This window comes from Catharus ustulatus, chromosome 13, assembly GCF_009819885.2.
Source record: "Catharus ustulatus isolate bCatUst1 chromosome 13, bCatUst1.pri.v2, whole genome shotgun sequence".
NCBI lineage: Eukaryota > Metazoa > Chordata > Aves > Passeriformes > Turdidae > Catharus > Catharus ustulatus.
This window is the reverse complement of record NC_046233.1, coordinates 3,233,262-3,255,379: the sequence shown is the minus strand read 5'-3', so window position 1 is coordinate 3,255,379 and position 22,118 is coordinate 3,233,262. Positions and strand designations below refer to the sequence as shown.

Sequence of the window (22,118 nt, the reverse complement as noted above, 5' to 3'; positions counted from 1 at the left end):
GGTACAGTGGTGTCAGCAGATCCCTGTCACTGTCCCAGCTGAGTTCTGGGGTTAAATCCTGCTGTTGGGATAAACTTGGGACAAACTTTCCCAAGGCTGCAGTGGGGGGTGGCTCAGTCTCTTCCCCCAGTGACAAGGAGCAGAGGAATGGCCAGGGAGGCTCAGATTGCATTTTGGAGAAAATTTCTCCATTAAAGGGTCATCAAGGGTTCAGTGATCTCACCCTGACCCAAACCCACATTCCCCAGATGCGACCCACAGCAGTGGGAGCCCAGCAGGGCTCTGAATTCCACTGCCCCAACTGCAAATTCATCCTCAAATCCAGAGGCTGTTTCACCTCTGCAATCAGCAATCTGGGCTCCTGCCACACTGCTCCAGACAATGATTTTTGGAATTACAATACAGAAATACACACAACTTCCAAACACTTTTCCCTTAATTAGCCCAAATTGCATTTTGCATTTCCTTAAAGAAGGTGTTTCAGCAGCTGAGCTCCTCCTCTGGGCAAAGGCAACGCAATAATGAAATTAGCAGCTGCAAATTACAGCAGATAACAAGTCACCCTGTTAGAACAACAGAAAAGCACCTTATTGGGGTGAGAAAGAGAGCTATAAATAGGCACTTTAATCCATTTATAACCACAAAGCATCCTGAGGTAGCTCAGCTGATGAGGTGGCGTTTGAGGTGGTTTTTCAAGGCAGGATGTGCCTCGCCAGTGACTTCCCCGAGCTTCATTAACTTGTTTGGGAAAATTCCTAAGTCATATTTGGCTGCACTTCATGTGAGATGGAACATTTAAAATTAATTAAACCGTGCCATATGGTTTATAGGTATTTTAAATGTGTTAAAGACACGAGCGATACATTTTATAGGTAATTAGAATGACATCAAAAAAAGGTGTTAAAATATATCAATTATGGTTACAAGCAAGTGCTGTTGCACTTTATAGCTGAGGCTTCATCTACTTTGATGCAATTTCCAACAGAAAAAATACAAAACTAAAGAAACCCCAAGTGCTGAAAAAGCCTAAGATCAAACAAAGGAAAAAGCAGGATCAGGGAATAAACCTGAAAATGTCTATTGTTTAATTAAAATGAATCACTTTCAGAGTGCTCTAAGCTACCTGCAAGCCTAGCTTGCCTAAAATAATTAAACAGAAAGCTTATTAAAACCCAGATATAATTAAGAATAATTTTTTTTTCTAGAATTAAAACCAAAAAGCAAACAATATACCAAAAAAAATCAATTTGAGAAAAATATTATAATCGAAATAAAATCTTTACCGGTAAATTAGAAAAAGTTACAATTACAGAACATTAAACACAGCTCAGAGCCTATGGAAACCCTGAACCCAGAAACTGCTCTGAAATGTGAGACAAAGCACAGCTTTTAGATTACTCAGAATTATTCAATATTCACACAGGGTGCTGGAACTCTGCCAGGGAGAGCCCCAGACCTGTGACACACAAAACCACCAACCCAGCCTTTGGAGTTCCCTGCCCCTGCAGGTGTTTTTCCAGAACATTTTGCTCAAGGCCAGCAATTTTCCATGGAAATTCCATTTTCCACAATCTCCTGATACCTTGGAGAATGGCACAAACCATGGGGGAGTGATGGTCCCAAATCCACCTCAGCTCCAGCTGGAGAGGGATTTAGGAGCTGTTTGGTCATCAGATCAAAGCATCACTGACAAACTCAGCATCTCCCACTAATTCCTGAGCAAAATTGGGGGAAATTGATGTTTGGGGAGATTCTTTTTCTCAAATAAAACTCCCTTAACTCCCACCCACACCCTGACACTGAGGTCACCAGGATGGGGAGGACTGAACAACTTCAGGACTTTGGGCTTCCCAATTTTTATAGAACTATTAAAAAATGGCACCTCTTTATATATTGATATTTAGAGAGAGAAGACAGAAAGTGCCTCGGGATCCACTGGAATTTGGTGTCATTATTGCAAGGGTTAATGACTGAAACCTGTTCATCTTCCCAAGCTATCAGACATCACCCAACTCAGGAATGACAAAAGCACAACTATTCCAGATATTATTGGTATGGTAATAAACACAAACACAATCCTTTCCAGTCTGCAACACTTCAGTGCAAAGGAACAGTGGAAAAGTGGGTCACAACTGTCTTTTAATGTATCAATCAAAGTCCAACTAAATTAAAGCAGATTAATTAACAGGCAAGTCAGAAAAAAAAAAAAATCCTGTGCGAGTACTGCTAAATAAATGCATTACTTTTCACATCACAGCATTTCAAACTCTAACACAAAATGAATAAAAATATTTAATTCAACCATCAACCTCTAAGTATCACCAATTTTTATCAGGAATCATTTCTTTCCTCCCTTAATTTTCCATCACTCAGCCACAATGACAGCTGCTAAAACTGGAGTTTTCCTAAGGGAATTGCACTGGGAAGTCTTTTAGAGAAGTTTTTGCAGCATCTCCTCATCTTTTTCTAGTCTTAGTAAATTTAGAAACATCTAGGAATAAAGGTGAGTTTGTTTAAAGGTGAAATGCTGCTCTGCATTTTCACAAAATCCTGGTTTTAACCCTTTTCCAGTCAGGTATTTGAGCCAGGAGTTCAGGAGGCACCGCAGCCCACAGGCAGTGACTGTCAGGTACAAGCTGGAAATTAAAAGTCATGTACATCCATAAAACATTAAGGAAATCTTGGAAGGGGTTATGTCTGGGTTGCAGCTATTTTAGAATTTATTCTGTTTTTTAGTGAGTTAACCTTGGTTAAACATCTAATCCTCTTTTTCTGGAGGATAAAAAGATAACAAAAATTTTTCCATCTGGAGGTGGAGGTGTCTCAGGCACCTGATAAATTTAATTCCCATTTTCTGTCTTTCCTTCTGCATGTTATCCTGTGCTTTCACTTCTCTCTGTGCTCCACTGCTCTTTAATGTTTAGCTCTCTTTATTAAAGATATTCTTGAAAAAAAAAATATTACATACTTTGCAAAATTAACAAGAAACAAGATTGCTTTCTTCAATGCTGAGCGATTTCTCAGCCCAGAGCTCATGAATCCATTTTGAATTATATTTTCTCCCCTCCACAAGACACACTATATTCAGCTCATTTAATTAAAATTTACTGAGTCATTATCCAAATCTTCTACATACAGAAAAAGCAGCACCATTTAAAAATAAATTAAGAATACGAGCAACAGTGCCACCAAAATGAAACTCTCTCAGGCTTTACTAAAGCATTGTGGTCAGTACCTCAGTGAAACCCAAGTTCTCTGTGACAAGAAATTCAAGTGTATTTGTGCTTTATCTTTATTACTCAAATAGGAGTTTCCTTAAGACATATCAATTCTAGCCATGCTGCTGTAAATGTAATTAAAATTCAGCTCCTTCTGCCTCCCCACCTCTCCCAGGTGCTGTCCATGCTGGACCCACCTCGTGGGAGGAACTCATTCCTCCTGTTTGCTGCAATTGAAAAAAGAGCAAACCCTCCCCACCAGACTTCTCCACTGGAAATGGGAGTTAATGGCTGAAAAATGTACTGCTAATTTGAAACCCTTTCCTGAATCGCAGGAATTTGTGGAACCGCGTGAAATTCATGAATTGCAATTATTCACAGCAGACAGTAATGAACTCCAGGGTTTTCTGCAGAGAACCACACTCTGCTCTTCTCCAAAGGCCAGTTTACTTCATTTAGATTAATTCAGGATTACTGCCTCGTTATTGTGCTTCCTCTGGAAGCCATTTACAGTGTGTTGTCAAAAATAAACGCTCTGGGTCATATTTTGGAATTACCTGCACTTGGCAGAAGTAACAGCTGTAATTTATGTTCATAAACCTAAGCAGGCAGCATCATATTCAATTCATTTTTGGAAACTGAGTGTGCATTTATTCAGCCTGGTACTATCACCCCAGATGAAACTGGTACCATTCTACTTTTAATGGAAATGGAACTGGACAAAGTTGGAATTTTCCTAAATGGACAAAAATCAGGTGCCGTGCGTTTTTTGCATTTTACAAAAGCAGCCATAAAAATAAAACCGACTGAGATCCATCAAAAGGCAACAAGTTTCACATCAATTTTAGAGGCCATCGTTTAATTTAATGCATTAATATTGTTTAATTAAAGGCTAGAAGTATTCAATAAGCAAGCAGAGCTGTTTTGGAAGGGATTTTGCTCGCCTGCTCGCAGGCAGGCAGCCAGGGAGGCTGTGGCACCACGGCCAGCTCTGCAACAACAGATGCCCCAACTTCTGCCAAATTGTCACATTTGACAACACTTAACACCAGAGCACAGGAAAACTCTTGTGGGCCCTGTGAACAAAGAGCCAGGGCAAAGATGACAGTGCCCAAAGCTTCTGGGTACAGGGAGACAGCTCCAGCCTGTGATGGAACAAATAAAGGTGTCCCTGCAGTCTCCCCAGGTTTCATCCAACTGGGAGCAACTTCTGTGTTTAGAAATTGCAAAAGAAAAGCACAACGTGGTGTTTTTCAGGAGCAGGACCAGAAGAATTCTGTCTAATTGAGAAGCAGGCTCCTGATGCCAGGCTAAGCTGGGTTCAAATCAACACCCAGTCCTGGAGGAGTCCAGTTCCTTAAATCACACCACGCTGCCATGGCAATCCTCCTTCACAGCCCAAATGTTTGGTTTGCTCAGTCTCACATCTTCTGGGCTCTTTTGTGACCTTCCAGGGCTGATGCTGGGACTGCAGCCTGTGGCACAGCAGAAAGGCTGAGCTGGGGCCAGAGTGAACTCCCAAAAAACAATTCTGGCTCCTCTGAGCGTGCACAGCCTGTCCTGAGCAGAATCCTCAGAGTGCCACACTGACCTCACCCACACTAAATCAGACCTGTAATTATCTTAATCACACCTTTCCTCCAAGGAGCTGCCCCAGCTCACTGTCTAACTCCCAGCCTGTGTAAATACTGAAATGTGGAGCAGAAAGGCTGGGAAGTCAGCAATGCCCAGTGAGGAGAGAGGCAAACCCAAAGGCAGCTCCAGAGCAGAGAGGCACAGCCCTGCATTGTCTCTTTGTACAATTTAACCACTGCACTTGTGCAGTTTCAGTTTATGACTAATTCAATTATGCTTTAATGGGTATTGCTGGAAAAAAAGCATTTACAGGTTGTTGGAAATCAACAGCTGGGGGTATGGGTGAATCACAAACTCTCCCCTGAGAATTACAATCCCAAAACACATCCACTCTCACTCCAACCCTAACAAATAAACACACAGTGATGACATCTGTTATCCCTGCTAGGATCATGGCTGCTTGAAAAGAACCTGCAAGTGCATTTTCCTTTTCTTTTCATGTTTTCATCTGCTATTCTTGACCTCCCAATTAACTTTTCTTTCTCTTCTCAGCTATATCATCCCCATGACTGTAACACATCTCAAATGCCCCTTTGCCAACATTTTCAGAGCATTTTATTGAAGCCTTTTAGTACTTTTGACAGGCTTTGCAATCCCAGTTTTCTACCTGGTTCTCTCTAAATCAGACCCAACTGTACATTAAACTGAAAACAAAATCTGACCCTGACCTTAGAGAAAGCAGCACACTTGCACTCTCAGTGCTCTCATACCATCACAACAACAAAAAAAAAAAAAAAACCAAAACAACAAGCAAAGAACCCCAGGCCAGGCAGACTTCAGAGAGACTTTACAAGTGTTTGGATCTCCAGCTCACACCACTGCATAAAGAGACACACAAGAGCTTCTTGTAAGATTAAAACAAATAAACCAATGTAACGTGATACCTTTCATTTTCGTGTAGCTGCTCACCTCCCTTCTTCCAGGAACATTTGGCCTTAGGGAAAGCTTTGGGTTTGCACTCAAAATCAACTGTGCTGCCTATCTGAACCTGGATCAGTTTCTTCATTGGACTCTTGGAAAAATCTGGAGCAGAAGCTAAAACAGAAGGGGCAGTAGTAGTGAAATAAAGCACTTTTAATGAGATTAATGATACTGCTATTTAGCACTTACACTTCTCGGATTCCAAACGTAATTAACACCATTAATTAGCTCAGGCAGATCTGCTATTGGGCAATTAGGCATTTTCTCCTTTTCTGTACCTCATCCTGCCACCCAGGGTCTGAGCTGTGCAGGAGAGCACCCAGCAGGGCAGGCACAGAGGACAGAGCTCAGGGAGTGCCCAGCTGGAGGGAGATTTACCCCATCAACCTCATCTGCATCACACCAGGAGCATCACTGGACCCCAGGGACTCAGGGGTCCCAGTTTCATGGCTCAGAGGGCAGGGAATGCCAGTGCAGCTCATTCTGGGTGCAGTTTTCATGAAGTTTGGAAAAGGCTTGTGGCCTCTCCCAGTGGCAACACACTGAAAGGAAATTCAGTGTTTGAGGAGAGAGAAACGCCCAGGTGTGAGTGTGCCAGTGCCCAGCTGTCACTGGGAGCTGGGGTGGATGTCCCTCCCTGTCCCTGCCCCACAAGGCTGCACACACAGGTTTTTAACCCCATGGTGGCCCCAGCAGAGCTGAGAGCAGCTGATGGAGCCAGCACCACCTCCACACCACACCTGAGGTTTTAATCCTCCTGCCCAACCCCAAACCCCCATCCCTGCTCTTCCCCTGGTGAATAATTTATCCTGTTCTCTTTTAAATGAATGATTGGCCTGAAAATCCTCTGGCAGTAGATGACTCAACTCCTCAGCTCTGCAGATAAAGACATCAGGTTGACAAAAATGTTTTATTTCAGTGACAGCAGCAGAGTGAGTTAAATCTGAGGGGGTGTGGAGAGGGATAATGAGGTTTGTGTTTTAGTGAAAAAAGGAACATCTTACCTACAACCCTGAGCTCTGCACTCGAAGAGATGACACCATGTTTATTTTCAGCTATGCACTGGTATCTGCCAGAATCTGTCAGATTTAGATTTGATATTGTAAGTGCACCATTTTCAATTTGGATCCTTCCCTGAATATTAAGAAAAATATCTTTATTGATGATATATTTCCTGTGAAAAATTTAAAACAAGTAAGGAATAGAAATAGGACAGCATAAATACAATGAACAGGGTAAATGCAAAAGCATAATCATGAAAACAGTTCTGAAAGAAGTGACACAACTGCATCGTGGTACAGCAATGGTGACCAGATATGAAGATCAATGCAGTGTATGAAGCAATTCTTCAAACTTGCACTGAGGTCTGGCAATCTCAAATGCCCTTTTATTTCTCCAGCAATATGGACAGAATCCTACCAGCCCCTCAGACAGAGCAGAGTAACCAAAGTGTGCAGATGGCACTGGCATTTTGCACTATTTAGAGATTTCACATGTTCCCCTTGCTAACGAGCTCTCTGTAACACTGCAGAAAAACCCACCAGCCACTAAAGCAAAGACACAAACTGGAGTGCCTTGGAACAGCACAGCTGCTCGAGGATCTGGCTCTGCTCACCTTGCTCATTCTTGGAAAGCTCAGTTAGAGCAGGAAGTGACTAATCTGAGAGGCAGAACTGGTGAGAAAAGAATCCGTGAGAAAGGCAAAACCAAAGGAGCATCAGCTTTGGGGAACAACCTCTGGGGAGAACCAGAGACACAGCAATGGACTAAACCCCAAACCATCCACCCAAAAGTGATTTCTAGGGGCTGTTTTTGGGATGTGGACCCAGAGCAATCTCTGCCTCTTGCCAAGGGCAGCACCCACAGCTGGCCCAGCACAGCTCAGCTCCTTCCCCAACAGGTCCTGAGTGCAAGGGGCTCATCCAGACAGAACTCAGCCCCAAAGAGGAAAAACCTGAGCCTCCATCTCCTCTGTAGCTCCCCAAGCTGCTGCCCTGAGAAATGATTTGTTCCTGGAGAGGGGAGAGCTGAGTGAACAGCCCCAGGAGATGTTTGTGCAGGCAGGAGCAGAAAACCCCTGATAACTGCACACAGAGAGCTCCTCTGGGCTCTCAGAGCTGCCTCTCAGAGTTCCTTCACTGCTGCCAGAGGAGCTCACACTGCTGCCAAAAAGCTGGACAGCAACGCTCCAAACTGGAGAAATGGGGAGATGAATGACTCCAAGATATTTCTGCACTTCCTGAGGTAAAAAAAGCCCATTACCTCAGTGACTCTGTATGACACAGCAACAATGCTCTTCAATCACCCAGAGGAGATTCTGTGCTCCCTCATTTAACCACAAAACACCACCACTGCTTTTAGCCAGCACGGATGTAAGAAATGCTTTCCAGGGCTGAGCTCATTTTTCAGAACCATCCATGAATTCACCTGAGCAGTCCCTTTCCCCCCAAAAGCCATGCTGAGCACAGGGCAGTGGCCAAGGCTGAAATCCTTCCTGCAAAGTGCCTGAGTTCTCATTCCTGATAGCCTGAACGGGGCTGTTTTCCAAAGAATGCCATCGAACCTCAATAAATAAGGGGTATCAGATCCTGTTCTGCATCTCTGACCTTTCACCTTCTAACTCCAATCTCTTTTCCGTGTCACCAAATGCATTACTTTCAATTATTTCACTATGACAACTGCATTAAAGCAAATATCTATGTTATGTTGCTGTTTGTATTTCATTCTTTGCAACAAGCAGTGGTAAATCCACGAATCCTCAGTTTTGTCAAGAAGTTTGAAAATATTTTCTTACTACCTTTAATGAAATGCCAGCTGCAAATACAGTAAAATAATTCAAGTTCTCCATCCCTTATTTACAGTTCTTTATTTATAACATTATTAAACTTCCTTCTCCAGTCATTCCTTACATGCCTGTTTCTGTAGTTCTATTATTTTTGAATCTGCTTTAGGTTGGAATATTTTTGTTCAACATAATTTGTCTTTGCAGCTTTTGAGGCTTCATCAGGATGCTCTCAAAAAATACAAACCCAGTATCAAAAGTTTCTCTTGACTAACACCAGGAATTTTTGGGTTCTCCCATTTGCATGGATATTGTTAATTTTCCACAGCAGCACTTTTCCCAAACAGAATGTTACCTCTATTGCCAGCTGCTCTCCATTCTTCAGCCACCTGTAGGATGGTTTGGGCTTCCCACTTGCTCTGCAGTCCCAGTATAAAGTGTCCTCCACAGCAACTTCCACATCCTTGATGGTCTGGAGCCAGTGAGGCTTTGCTGAAAACAAAACACACAATGAACCCTCCCGTCACTGCTCCAGATCAGCATCAAAGGCTGAACTGGCACAGAACTCATCCATTTTCTGCACACACTGATCTGTACCAAACTGGTCCTGCTTCAAGCCCCCCTGATGAAACAAATAACTTATTATTCCTCTTATACATTTTTATTATGAGCACTAAGCCAGAAGAAAATTGGGAGTACAGATCACTAAAGCTGGACTATTGTGAAACCAATATTAAAGTCACTAATGATTAAACAACATCATTTTGCAATCGAGGCAAATGTAAGAGAAAGACATTAATGGTGAGACTGAAATTAAATAAGTGATGTGGCTAAATCATCAAATTAATGCTGAAGAGAATCCTTTAAGTCCTAAAAAAAAATAATGGTATGTCAGCCTTAGTGCTAAATACCATTTAAATTGTTTTCTAATGCAAAGCAGCACTTAACTGGATGAAAACATGGATCTATGAGATTGTTTCTGAAAGCAGAAGTCTTGGCACAGAATTTGAGTAATGCAAACCAGTAGAATAAAGTCCATAAAAATCACAATTTTTAAAGCCAAAATTTGATGCAATAATACCATACATCCTTCAGAATTACCCAAAATACAGTTAAAACTGTGAAGATATTTAAAACATCTGTTACAGCTTTCACAGGAAGGAGAAGGCTCACTTGGAAAATAAACATCAGTGCATGAAAGACAACAGCAATTTATTTTTATTCCTTTAGTGCTATTTCACACATCAGTTCAACACTGTTTTATAGTCATTTGTGAATTTTCTTTGAATTTATTTAATTTACTGGAAAGTTTATAATCTCAGCCTATACTATTTCTCCAAGAAAAGATAAATCCTGGACGTTGCCTATGGAGAAAACAGATGAAAAAGCAGGATGAAACTTGGCTGCAAACTCTTAGCTCTGGGCAAAGAATTTTCCAGACTCCATCTTAAGTCAGTAATTCAGGAAAATCTCATATGAAAACATCCAGGAGAAAACAAGTCCCTGGTGGTGCAGGAGAACATTATTTAACACAGTTGGAAGCACAGAAGGATTCCTTATTTCCTAGCATGGAAATTTCCTCTCAATCCCAGGCTCCTCAATGCAGTGAAAAGTCCTCATCATGACCATGTACAGCACCAGGCTTTTATAACAGTGATTATTGATCTATTTATGATTTATGTGTTCATATTTAGGGTTAACTTCTTATATAGGAATTTCCTAAAATGCATTCACTGAGGTTTTAACTACTAATAAATACTGGAATTCAACCAATATTTGCTGACAGTGAAACCCTCTCAATATCACTTTTTTTTTTACATCCCCATGAGGATTAACACCTTTCACTGATTTGGGGATAATTTATTTTTTTTGCACCCTCTTTATCAAGGTCAGCTTCAAAAGACAGGGTGACCTGATCTTTGTGTCACATGGATGAACAATTTCACTGGTATTAACTGGGGTTAAAGCTTCAAAATTCATGTTACAGCATTCAGGACAGCCATTGCTGCCTCTCCCATTGTCACTCGGAGGATTTGCCCCACATGTGCCAGGGGAATGAAAGCTCAGGGCTCCATGTAATGAGCACTTTGCACACCTAAATATTCATGCAACATTCAGCAGTGCCTGAATTACTGATGGATCCAGGCATGTTGGAATATTTAACATCTGCTGCCTATCTCCACCTGGAAGTAGGTTAAATGTAATCTGTTTTCAAGTCTAAAGATCTTGGATTCAATTCTACCAATAAAAAAATCATTGTCTATCTAATCTTGTTTCAGGACTGTGTGTCAGGCAGTCTCCATAGCAGGGTTTCCCAAGTTCTCACTCAATAAAATAAAGCAGAAATGCACAGAACAGCTTCCCAAGGCACAGGGTGAGAAATTCCTGCTGCTTGTCCATCCACAGGGAGTGCTGATGGAGACTTCAGTGATTTCCTGGAGGAAGACTCTTTTTCTCTTCCCATTACAGAAGGAGGAGTTGAGCAGGAAGAAAAGCACCATTTTCAATCTTTGAAAAGAGAATAATTTGACCAAGCAGCTCAAAATTGGAAAGGCAGCTCAACAGGGACAATTCCAGCTGGGAATACTCTGATTCCTGGCCAGGATAAAGGTGCTTCAGTGCAGGAAACAGGACAGGGATCAGGATACTCTGACACCCTCTCAGAACAGCAGCAGTGTTACTAATAGATAAAACCTTAGAGAATAAGGCCTTGTAAAGTCAGGCTTTGTAAAGTCAGGCCTTATTATTTTGGCTAAGCTAACTGCTAGCCTGGTAAGTTCCCATTAAAAAAAGAATTGTAACAGTGAGAATCAGTTAACAATCTATTCTAATCTATTCAATAACAATCTATTCTTGTGGAAAGACAGTTTCAACCTGTGAAGGGAAAGATTTTACCCATGTGAAATATCTACTTCCCAAGAGACAAGAATGTAAATACATCCAGAAAGAGAAAAGTTTGATGAATAGGTACACCAGCCATTACCAACCAATGAACTGAGTTTCAATGAATTGCTGACCAATTAAATTTAAACACAGGATGTTCTAATAATCACATAAATATAAGGTATGTGAATAAAGATTCAGCTATTCTACAGGAAGAAGAAGAAGTGTCTTTATCTGTTACAGCACAGCAGGACTTCCCAGGTTCAGCACCGCCTTTTTTGTTGTGCTCTGCTTGAGAACATGGAATAAACAGCTTTATTCCTCTCAGGTTTTAGTCACTGCCAGGCAAATTTTACTGCCCAAAATATCTGATTCCACCATCACTGCCACATCTGTACTTGGTAACAAAGCCTCATTTTCTCCTGGAACTACTGCAGAGTTATTGTGAGACCTGGATCCTCCTGAGGAGAGAGGAAGGAGTCATTCCTTCCTAAAGCAAGCAAGCAGCACATCCTTGCTGAGATTAAAAAAAATCCAACAAAACAGATATTGTCCTGTAAGCTGAGAGGCTGGAAGTTAATTCTGGAGGTTCACAGGGTTTGAGACTGTGACAGCAATCTGTATTTTGGGATAACATTAAGGATTCTTCAGAACTTGCTGTGCAATCTTCATGAAAGATTCATCTGGAGCTCCCCCAGGACGAAATGCTGTAGGTAAGTGATTTTCTACAGCAGGTTAGCCATCAGCTCCATGGCCAGTCACTTGGAAAAGCACCAGCCTGGATTGTGCTTCAGCTGGTTTAGCCTAAAATATTCCTTGCAGTGCTGATGGTCCCAGAGGCAGGGAGAGAACAAGTGTGGAATTCCATAAAAACATCCCAGTAACACCACAAAAATATCCCAGTAATTCCATAAAAAACATCCCAGTAACTCCCTAAAAACCATCCCAGTAACTCCACAAAAAGCATCCCAGTAACTCCATAAAAAGTGAGAGATCTCTCAGCTTTTTTGGGTGGTGATGATGACCCTTCTCTTCCAGCCAGTTAAGCCTGCAGCAAACAATTGTTGCTTCATTTCACTCCAGGCCAAAAGGGAAGGAAGAACATTTTTTTTCAGATTTTACAAAACCTTTGTGACATTCTGGGGTTGATGTGGAGGAGGACCTGCAGTGATGCTCCTGGAAGGAGCTGAAGGAGTGACACTTCCCAGAGGCTGTGCTGGGATTTGTAAATTATCTATGGGCTAACAATACAGAAAACACCTATTTTTATCTATTATTTCCTTCAGAGTGAGAGAATCCAACAAAAATCTGTTTTTAATTCTACAGGCCAGGGGAATAGAGCAAAGGGAAGGCAGAACTCCAGGGGCATGACTCTTGCAGGGAGCTCTGTGCTCTGCTGGGAGCCAAACAGGGATTCACACAACATTTTGCCTTCTTACACTTGCACTTTGACATTCCCACCATGAAAACTGGGCTGGAAATCTCTGAAACACCTCTGGGGAGCTCAGCAAGAAATCAGAGCAGGAAGAACCTCCTGGAGCACGAGAGGATGGAGGATGAAGGAAATGGGGATGTTGTAAGTGCATGACATATTGTTGGCTTTTCACAACTAGTGAGATGAATTCTATATGTGCAATGTTAAAACAGCTTTTCTGTATGAATATATTTTTTTTTCTAATAGCAAAAGTTAAACTTAAATTTTTAAAAAATAGTATACTTAAACTACCTGCTCAGTTGAAATAACAACCCATAAATGTGTAATAAAAATCCTACAGCTAACACAGCAATTATCAACACTCACCAGCTGCAAAAAGCCAAAACCACCACCCAAATCAAAAAGTAATAAAAAGAAAATTAAAACCACAAGCCAAAAAACATGCATGCTCTAAAAAAAGCAAACCCATTGAGTGGCCATGCTAAATAGTTCTCAAAAAAAAGTTAAACTATGCATAAAAAACTATAAATATACAAGTTAATGTATTGTAAAACTTATTTAAAGAAGCATTTCCAAATCAACAGTGTGCTCTTTGCAGCTTGCCAAGCACCCAATGGTTTTAACCCTTTACTTTATTTTGTCTCCTGTTGTCTTTTTATTAAATCTTTTAAATTTTACCAAAACAGTAAAATGTGTTTTTCACAGGGGGTAAAAACCCAGCAGTTTCCAGGCAGTGTGACCCAAGCCAGGCTCTGACATCACTGATGCCTGCAGCAGGCATGAACACTTATTTCCTCTCCAAACTCCAAGCAGGAATCACTTTTGTTCACTAAAACAGCTGGGCCTGGAGAAGCAGTGACACCCCCCTGAAAATGTCCATTTTATGACTCCTGTTTGAAAATAAAAACGCCCTCAAGCAACAGGTAATTCCAAATCACTGGGAAAAGCTTCAGCATGTAAAAGAAGACAAACCAATTGTCTGGGCAGCAAGAAAATTATATTATTAGACAAAATTAGCAATTAAACTCTAGGCTGACCAAACTCAGCAACTCATTATTATTATTTAGTCGTTTGTAGCTTTGCTGTTGATGTTTTGAAGACATCTCTTAGTCAAGCTACAAGACAAAAACTTTATATTCTTCCACATACAGAAATAACAGTTTCAGTTTAATTTTGCTGATAGATTATTTTAAAAAAACACCCAAAATATACCAGTGGTTTTTTAATACACTAAAAAAATGATGTAGATTCTACTTATTCCTGGGGGATTTCATCTTTATTATCACAGCCCAGCAGAGCAAAAGGAGAAGAGCAGCAGAATTTCTTTCTCCCTGTCAAACATTTTACCTTGGTGCTGCCAAGCAGGACTTCTGGTATATCAGCATGGGCTAATTAAGAATATATTTTCTTCAATTATACTTTAAATTAATTGCTTTACAGATCTTTACCGTGCTTCATGTTTAATTGCATCCTAAAACACAAAAATGAAATTGTTTCATCTCCTCTCATTTTTCTCTGCCATGAAACATCTCCGTAGATTTTTTATTTTTTTTTTCCTGTTATCTCTTTATGGGAAGCTAAAAGCAATGACAAATGAACACGCTAATAAAGGGAAAGCAAATTATTTATATATTCAGGTTCTACACTCAATCAAAGTTGGATAATCTTGTCCTATTTTTAGAACAATCTGAACTCCCCTGAGTAGAAAACTGGCATTTAACAAATGTTGGAACTGTAAAAAGGACAAAAAAATGAACATTTGATGTCAGGATTTTTGTGATAAAATCCTTCAGGAGAAAAAAGGAAGATTAAAAGTCTGTGAGTATTGTAATGAACCCAGAGTATCAGGTTTAGAATATCTGTTTTAATTATTAACACCAACGAGGGGTTGAGAGCCATAGTTACAACACACCATAACTGCAATAAAACAAACTCATTTCAGTTTTTTCAGGATGAGAGTTACAGATGTGACAGATTTATAGGAATTTCTGAAAAACTGACCATGGACAGGAGTAAGGCTGAGCCTGTGTTCAAGGGCTTTGTGGATTCAAGGCTGTAATTCATTATTGGGTGAAAAGGAGGCTTTTAACCAAACTATTTATGCATTGGAAAACCTAATTTCCAGACTTCAAACTTTCCAGTTTCAGCTCATAAACCAAATCAGAATAGGAGTAGAGCAATAAATGTTTCAAGCTTTTGTTTAGGACCAGCTTTATGTTACATTTACAAAGAACCCTCAAAGTTGGCAAAGAAAGAAAAACCTATTTTTCAGGCACATGAAATATTTTTATCGACATTTTTTCCTCCCAAAGATTTCTTTTCCACATTATTCCACTATGAAAACTTGAAAGACATTAACCCCAATCCTTCTCATATTATTTTTTGTGGGTCAGGCAGAAACATGCTTCGTTCTGCCAAGAGGAAAATCAATGTTGCCACTACTGAAATAAAAAGATATTTGTACTTTGGCAATGTTTATATTTTTCTATGTTTGATAAGCAGACACGCCTTAAACTTCTACCAGTAAAGTGTTTTAACAGCAGCCAGCATCCCTAAAAACAGCAGATCTGTGGATTTTTGACAGCATTGGCACTCTCTGGCAGATGGGTAATTCTTTATGTCTTCAGTTTATTGCATTAGTTTCCCCCAAATTCTCATCTGCTTTTGGAACAACTTCCTTAAATATTGATCTTTTATTGGAAGGCTGAGTGGGATGTGGTTAGATTTCTTCACCAGACAGATTTCTGGGCTTTGGCACCAGAAGAGGTGGCAATCCATCAGAATATCTTCTGCATCTTATCTCTAACTTCAAATTATCAAAAAGAGTTCAATGCCCTTATCCTGAATCCAGGCTCGTTGGAATTCTAACTGCAACAACAAAGCAAGTACCAAAATAAGAAAGATTACTTAAATCTATTTAATTCTGCAGAATGGGTTCCATGAAGCAGAACAAATGAAATGAAGCAGTTGGAGTCCCATTACTGCCATTACAGCTCTCATTATTCTTTTGAAGATAAACATCCATATCAGGGATGACTTTAACATGGGCACCCATTCCTACTGGAACATGAACTCCATCTGAGGGCTCAAATCCCTCTGAACACATTCACACTGACCCAGGTGTTACAGAACTGAGCTGGGTTGCTTTTATGGATCAGCAACATCCTTCATTTCAGCTCTGTGGCCTTCTAATGAGCAAAGAAGAATTTGGGCAGCAGGGCAGGTACCCCAGGAATGGCCACTTGGAATGGCAAGGACTGATGAACAAATCTCTATTTTGTATGCAATTTATGCTGATGTATCTCACAACTGTCCCAGTTTAACACTGCCATAGGAAAGTTGAGCCAAAATGATGCACAAAGCACAACTCTGGAACTTTCAAGCACCAAAAAGGTCACTCAATAAAACCCAATGCACAGTGCCAAGTTTGGAATGGCAGAGGACACCAGCAGGTGAAGCAGCTTGGATTTATTGCCCTATGTTAATCACAGGATTTCTCAAAAAGTCATAATTACAATCAGTGCCTGGAAAATTTGTGTTGCTTGTCGCCCTGTCCAACCTGACCTCGAACATTTCCAACCACAGGGTGTTCATTCAACATAAAGATTCATCTGGAAGTTGGAAAGAAATCTCTTTTCCTTCCTCCTTATCAAATCTATTGTGCCTTAAAGTAAAATCTTCATGGACCAGAATCTGTATGTTGTACCAAGCACAGCTCCCCGTGGAGAGGCAGTAAAGAACTTGCTCCCAATTGCAGAGGAATTGTGCTCTGTGCCTTTATCCAACTAAAAAAAAAAATCTCATTGCTCAAATATTCCTCCATGAGGGAAACATTCCAAGGCAGAGTCAGAAGCACTGTTTAAATTGCCATTGAAGTAAAGAAAATTATATTTGCTGAGATCTGGCTTTAACAAAAATTCTCAATTACCACTTTGCTGCAAATCACTCTTGCTTTACACCACCACCAGTGTGCTTTGCTGATACTCATTTCACTCTATAGCCTTAAATGCACAAGAGACTGCCTTTTTTCCAGCTATAAAATTTCATATTATTTCATTTCCTATACTGGATTATATCCTCCCATTTATTTACTCATTTTAAAATAAAATTGGCTGTTTTGAAAGCACAGGATTGAGAATATCCATCAGTAATCTTTTCACAAAGCAAGACAAAATTTGTACTTCCCATAGATGGGAGGCCTAAATGATCCCCCAAATAAATCCAATTGACTGAAAATTGAAGGTTTCACCAATGGACCAAGAAATGTTTTTGAAAAAAAATCTTTCTGTCACAGAAAAAAATACCAAGCACAATCACTTTACTCCCAGCAAGCCTTGTGAGCTTTTAAACCATTTCTTAGAGACCTTACCAAGAAACTGCTGCAGAAATTCTCATTTTCTGGGAGCACTTAAATGCCACTTAAATGGATTTTTAAGCCTAAATGCCTGATGGAACTGCAGGAACTGGAAATTCCAGGGTACCCCAGTGCAGTTTGATGAGTAAAGAAAGGTGGGAGAGAGACAGAACAGAGGTTTCCTACCATAGTAAGTGAGACGTCCTCTGGCAATGTTTTTGCCTCTGGAGTTTTCAGTAATGCATTCATAGAGCCCTGCATCCTCCTGCTGGAAATTAGGGATTTCAATCATGCCATTGGATTTCCTCAGCTTTATTTTACTTGGAAATGGCAGCCCGTCAGTTCTTCTCCAGTTAATCTGAGGCACAGGGCTAAAGAGAGAGTAATGAGATTTTAAACAGTTTTGCTTAAAGTCCTTGATTGTCATAATGAGATACTTAAAGCAAACTAAATTCAGCAGTGACTTGCAGGCTGTGTTAAAAGCAGTAACCACACTGTACATGACAGATGGGCAGACACTCTGGCACCTGATTTGCATTCACTGCTGATTCCTGCTCTGCATTTGTGGTACCAGATTTGTCAGGATAACTCTGTGAATGCCCAGTAATTGCAAAATTTCCTGTAAATCAGCACTGGCCTCCCCAGAGGACAGCTGAGATTTACCAGTGGCTTCCATGGAGGGAGAATCCAGGCAATGCTTTTGGAATTGCCATCCTCCAGCAGCCTTTTATTCTGATTTGCAAACTTTCCCTCCCCTCACTGGGGAGCCAAAGCAATAGTGTGTGATCAAGTTATCAATCTGATATGGGCACCTGACAAAGCTGCCTGCAAGCAAACCCCACACTGGTAAGTAAATACATTTACAGAAACACAAATGCATTCTCAGATCATCTGTGAAAGAGAAAAGGTATCAGCTGTGAGTGAAGCATCACTCAGAGGAGAAACACATTTCAATCTTTATTCTGGCTATAAAGGAAGAACAATATTATGAAAGCATCAAGTGCATTTTAAGAGGAAAATTCAGACAACATTCTCACAGACTTCAGCACTATTTCTTTGCACAGAGAAAAGAGACTTAATAAAAAGGTTGTATGCAAAACCACACTGAATCTACTCAAGTTAATTTGAAATAAAATGTAAATTCCTGTGCTGCCAATATACACATCTTAATTCTAAACAAAATCAAAATACACTCCAGGAGTCTTTGCCCTCTTATTTCAAGGCAGGAGCTGTGATGACCAAAATCAGGTGTTGGGAAAACACCAGAACAAACTGCCAGAACTCCAGACCTCTTGTGCAGGTGAGCCCTAAGGTGCTTCAATTTTCAGTGAAGATCAGAACTTACTTTCCCAGAGCAAAGCACTCCAGCTTCACAGTGGAGCCTTTGGCTGCTGCGAGTGTCTCCGGGAACTGAACTTCTATTTTGGGCTCATACTCCCCCATCACACCTGTGGGAGACAATGGACAAGGTCAGACTTTGAAGGTGATTTTTAAAGGCTTTTCTTTCTCTCTTTTGCAATTCAAAACGAAGTTTATTTCTCTGCTTATAAAGGGAGGCACAGTCAGATCAGGGACAGAGTTAGGACGCAACAGAGCTTATCTTTTTAGAAAGATAATATTATCTTTGGATTTTAATTTAGTTATGCATTACATTATTAAAAAAAAAGAAGAAAGAGGGTACACCTGAGGAGTTTGAAGGGGACTACACAAGGAGCAAGGAATGTGTGGTCTTTCTAAATGGGAAAGGCAGAACACAGAGGACAACTCTGTACAGAGACCACAGAGTTAGAAACCAAAAACCCCCAATTTCAGCTGTACACCAACACACAGCCAACCCAGGAGAATTCAGGGTGCAAAGCCCCACAGGGTGGGTGGGTGATGCTGGGAATGTCCCCAGTTTTGGCAGCCGTACCGTCCGTGCGCAGCACCAGCGGCGTGGGCGAGCCCAGCACGGGGCTGCTGCTGGCCCTGCTGGTCACCACACAGCTGTAGTTGCCCACGTCCGAGGGCTCCACCTTGGCTATGTACAGGTGGCCTGTCTCCTGGGACACGAAGCGCCGGCTGTCCTCCTGCACAAACGACGGGTACTCGTTGAAGATCCAGGCGAACGACAGCTCTGGGTGGGGGAAAAAGCACAAAAGGTGATGGATGGGATTTCCCTGTGGGATCCAGGACATTCCCCTGGAGCCTGGGGAGGGGGCTCAGATGGCTTGGCACACTGCCCAAGACCCCTGTGGGCTCGATTTAAGTCCCTGGGAAAAATTACCATCCTTATATGAAGAGTTACAAGTCGCAAAAAATACGTAGAGCATAAATTAGATTGTTAGATTATTAGATTATCAGAAGGTAGAAAAGTGAGTTTGTAAAATTGTTTATATTAAGGGTCTGAACACAAGATGGAGGGATTTGGGAATTTTCTTTCTCCTTCTTCATGGCATCCCTCTTTTGGGTTAGGACAGCACTTTGGGATTGGTTTGAGAGAAAACTGGACAGTGCAATGTAAGTGTCACATATTGGAAGATAATTGTAAACATCAAGTGTGTAATTTATAGTATAAAAGATAACTCCTGCCCCGAGGGCAGGCAGTGTGCCTCAGACTGACCTGCAGGATGGACCTCTGCAAGTCAGGGAAAAAGTTCCTTAGATAACAAAGAATAAACAACCTTGGAAACCTCAGAAAACGACTTCTGACTCTTCCTTCAGTGCTCTAGCTGGAAAAAAAAGAAACTCTGAGACCCCCAACTAGTGTGTGGTGAGTGATCTCTGAGACAGAGACTCTGCTGTTCACATTTCCTCACTTTCTGCTCCCCTTCAAAAGTCACTTTATTACTGTGTTTGGGTGGGAAGGAGAAGGATTTGACAGGAAGGGCTCACAGATATGTGAAGAACAGAAAGATCTTGGAATGTAGAATCTGAAGAAGGAATAGAAATGATAGCAAGTTTTGATAGAGAGGAAAAGAATTGCTGAGCCAGTCTTAGTGGGTAACTAAGAAGGCAAAGGATAAAATGAGTTGGAAGGGGCTTTTATGACTCTGAGCAAAGGATAAATCCACCACAAAAAAACCCCATGATTTTACCAAGCAAAAAGATTTTCACAGGCAAACAAGAAAACCAATGTTGCAAGTAGAAGAAAAAATCTCAGAATTTTCCACTGCAAGAAAACTGAAAAACAACTTTTAGCTGAAACTGTAACACACTGACCTTTTGTGATTGGAAAATAGTAATAGGAATATGATAATGTCAGTAGTTAGGATAGGCTCTAGGTAACAGTAAAGGTATTGATTGGTTGTTATGCAATAAGATGCACAGCAAAGAAAGAAATTTAATGCTTTGTAACATGGATGGAACAGAGTTTCAGGACACAGGGTTTGCACTTAGCCATCAGCTCTGGGCTCACCCCTGACCCACAACTGCTGGAACCTCATCTATTCAATAAACAGCATCTCAAGAGCTGTCTGAATCTCCATCTCTCAGTATCTGACAGCATTGCATTAGTTACATTTATTGCATTATTTATTGTCTAGCAAACAGCCAATGACTGAGAAAACCAGATTTTAAAAAGTACCAAAACTAGCAAAACCCCCGATTTTTTCCTCCTCCAGCAGAAAAAAAAGGCCAAAGAAATCCAGAATGTTAAGGGGTTTCTTTAAATCTCCTTAAATCTCCTTTTTTTTTTTTCTCCCTAAATTTAATATGCACAGAAATAGGAGCAGACAGCAAAATTGAGAGCAAACTTGGCTAAAATGGAAAGATTATTCATTCAGTAGCTGCTTAACTCCTCAGCCAGATGATTAGCAGGTAGAAACAGGACAGGATAAGAATGTCAGAAGGAGCCTAAATTCCCAGTAGGGCTCATCATACAGCAAAACTGATTTTTCATACAAAACTCTGTAAAAACTCCATTAAAAAAATTTCTGTATGATGGGGCAAAGTAGCCCTTGCTACCATTCATTATGATTGTCTGAAAGCAAAGAAAAAAAAAACTCCATATGTAAAAAGATAAGCTAAGAGATTTGGCAATCCAATCCAAAATGAATTTGTTTTGTTTCCTGAGCATCACTGAGAGCTTTGTGTGCCAATTTTAATTAGCAAAAACCCCTTCCTGTGCGAGGCCACGTGTTTGTCTCATCCACTTCCTACAGGATCAAAGGAAAATAAATTTTTAATGGTGTTCCAGGCAAGGAATAATTTTTCACCCACGTGCCACTTATGCAAAGATTACAGCTCCTGGAAGTGCTAATTAGCAATGATTACAGCTTGATTGACCTCTCTTGGTGTTGCAGTGTCTGCAGCACTGGAGATCAACCCCTCCTGCACAGGTTTAATTTGAAGGTGCACAAATTTGGGTGCACCAGGAAAGGAAAAGGTGGCACATCCTGAACCCTCAACCCCTCCCCAGGCTGCCAAAGCCAACAGGACAATTTGACACAAGTTAAGACAGGTGGGAAATAAAACCCACTCAATAAATGAAATTATTAAGGTATTTATGGGCTGCCTAACAAAAATGGCATCAAATGACACGGCTGATCAGTAAAGTGCATTTAATTTTCTTCTATCAATATTTAAACCTCTTCCATTAGGATAATTTTGCAGCAGTGGCATGTCCCAACCATTAACAGGAGTTAAACTTCTGTCATATTTAGAAATATTTATTGCCAAAACCAGAGCCATAAGGAGAAAAAGACCTGCAAGATCCTCTCAGGAGCAGCAGTGGCTTTCACCCCAGTTCTCTCCTCCAGAACTCCAGAGGTGCAATTCACTTTTAGGGGAGGGAAGGCAGCAAGGATTTGTCACGAAACAAGGGGGGAATTATTACAGTTGGAAGCATTAAATTATTTCAAAGAAAGAAAAAAAGAGAGTACACCTGAGGAGTTTGAAGGGGACCACCCA

At 40.8% G+C, this 22,118-nt stretch overlaps 1 protein-coding gene across 2 annotated transcripts in view; it reads right to left on the bottom strand.

Annotated features, from left to right (window-relative positions):
* LOC117002490 (contactin-3-like) overlaps positions 1-22,118 on the bottom strand; it is a 98,935-nt gene that overhangs the window by 18,006 nt on the left and 58,811 nt on the right. For both annotated transcript variants that reach the window (XM_033071656.1, XM_033071657.1), the window contains 6 exons: positions 19,141-19,344; positions 18,574-18,676; positions 17,415-17,599; positions 8,912-9,048; positions 6,779-6,908; positions 5,738-5,888 (listed from right to left, as the gene is read on the bottom strand). In XM_033071656.1, coding sequence (XP_032927547.1) covers positions 5,738-5,888; positions 6,779-6,908; positions 8,912-9,048; positions 17,415-17,599; positions 18,574-18,676; positions 19,141-19,344 — 910 coding nt within the window. The remainder of the gene's footprint in view (positions 1-5,737; positions 5,889-6,778; positions 6,909-8,911; positions 9,049-17,414; positions 17,600-18,573; positions 18,677-19,140; positions 19,345-22,118) is intronic.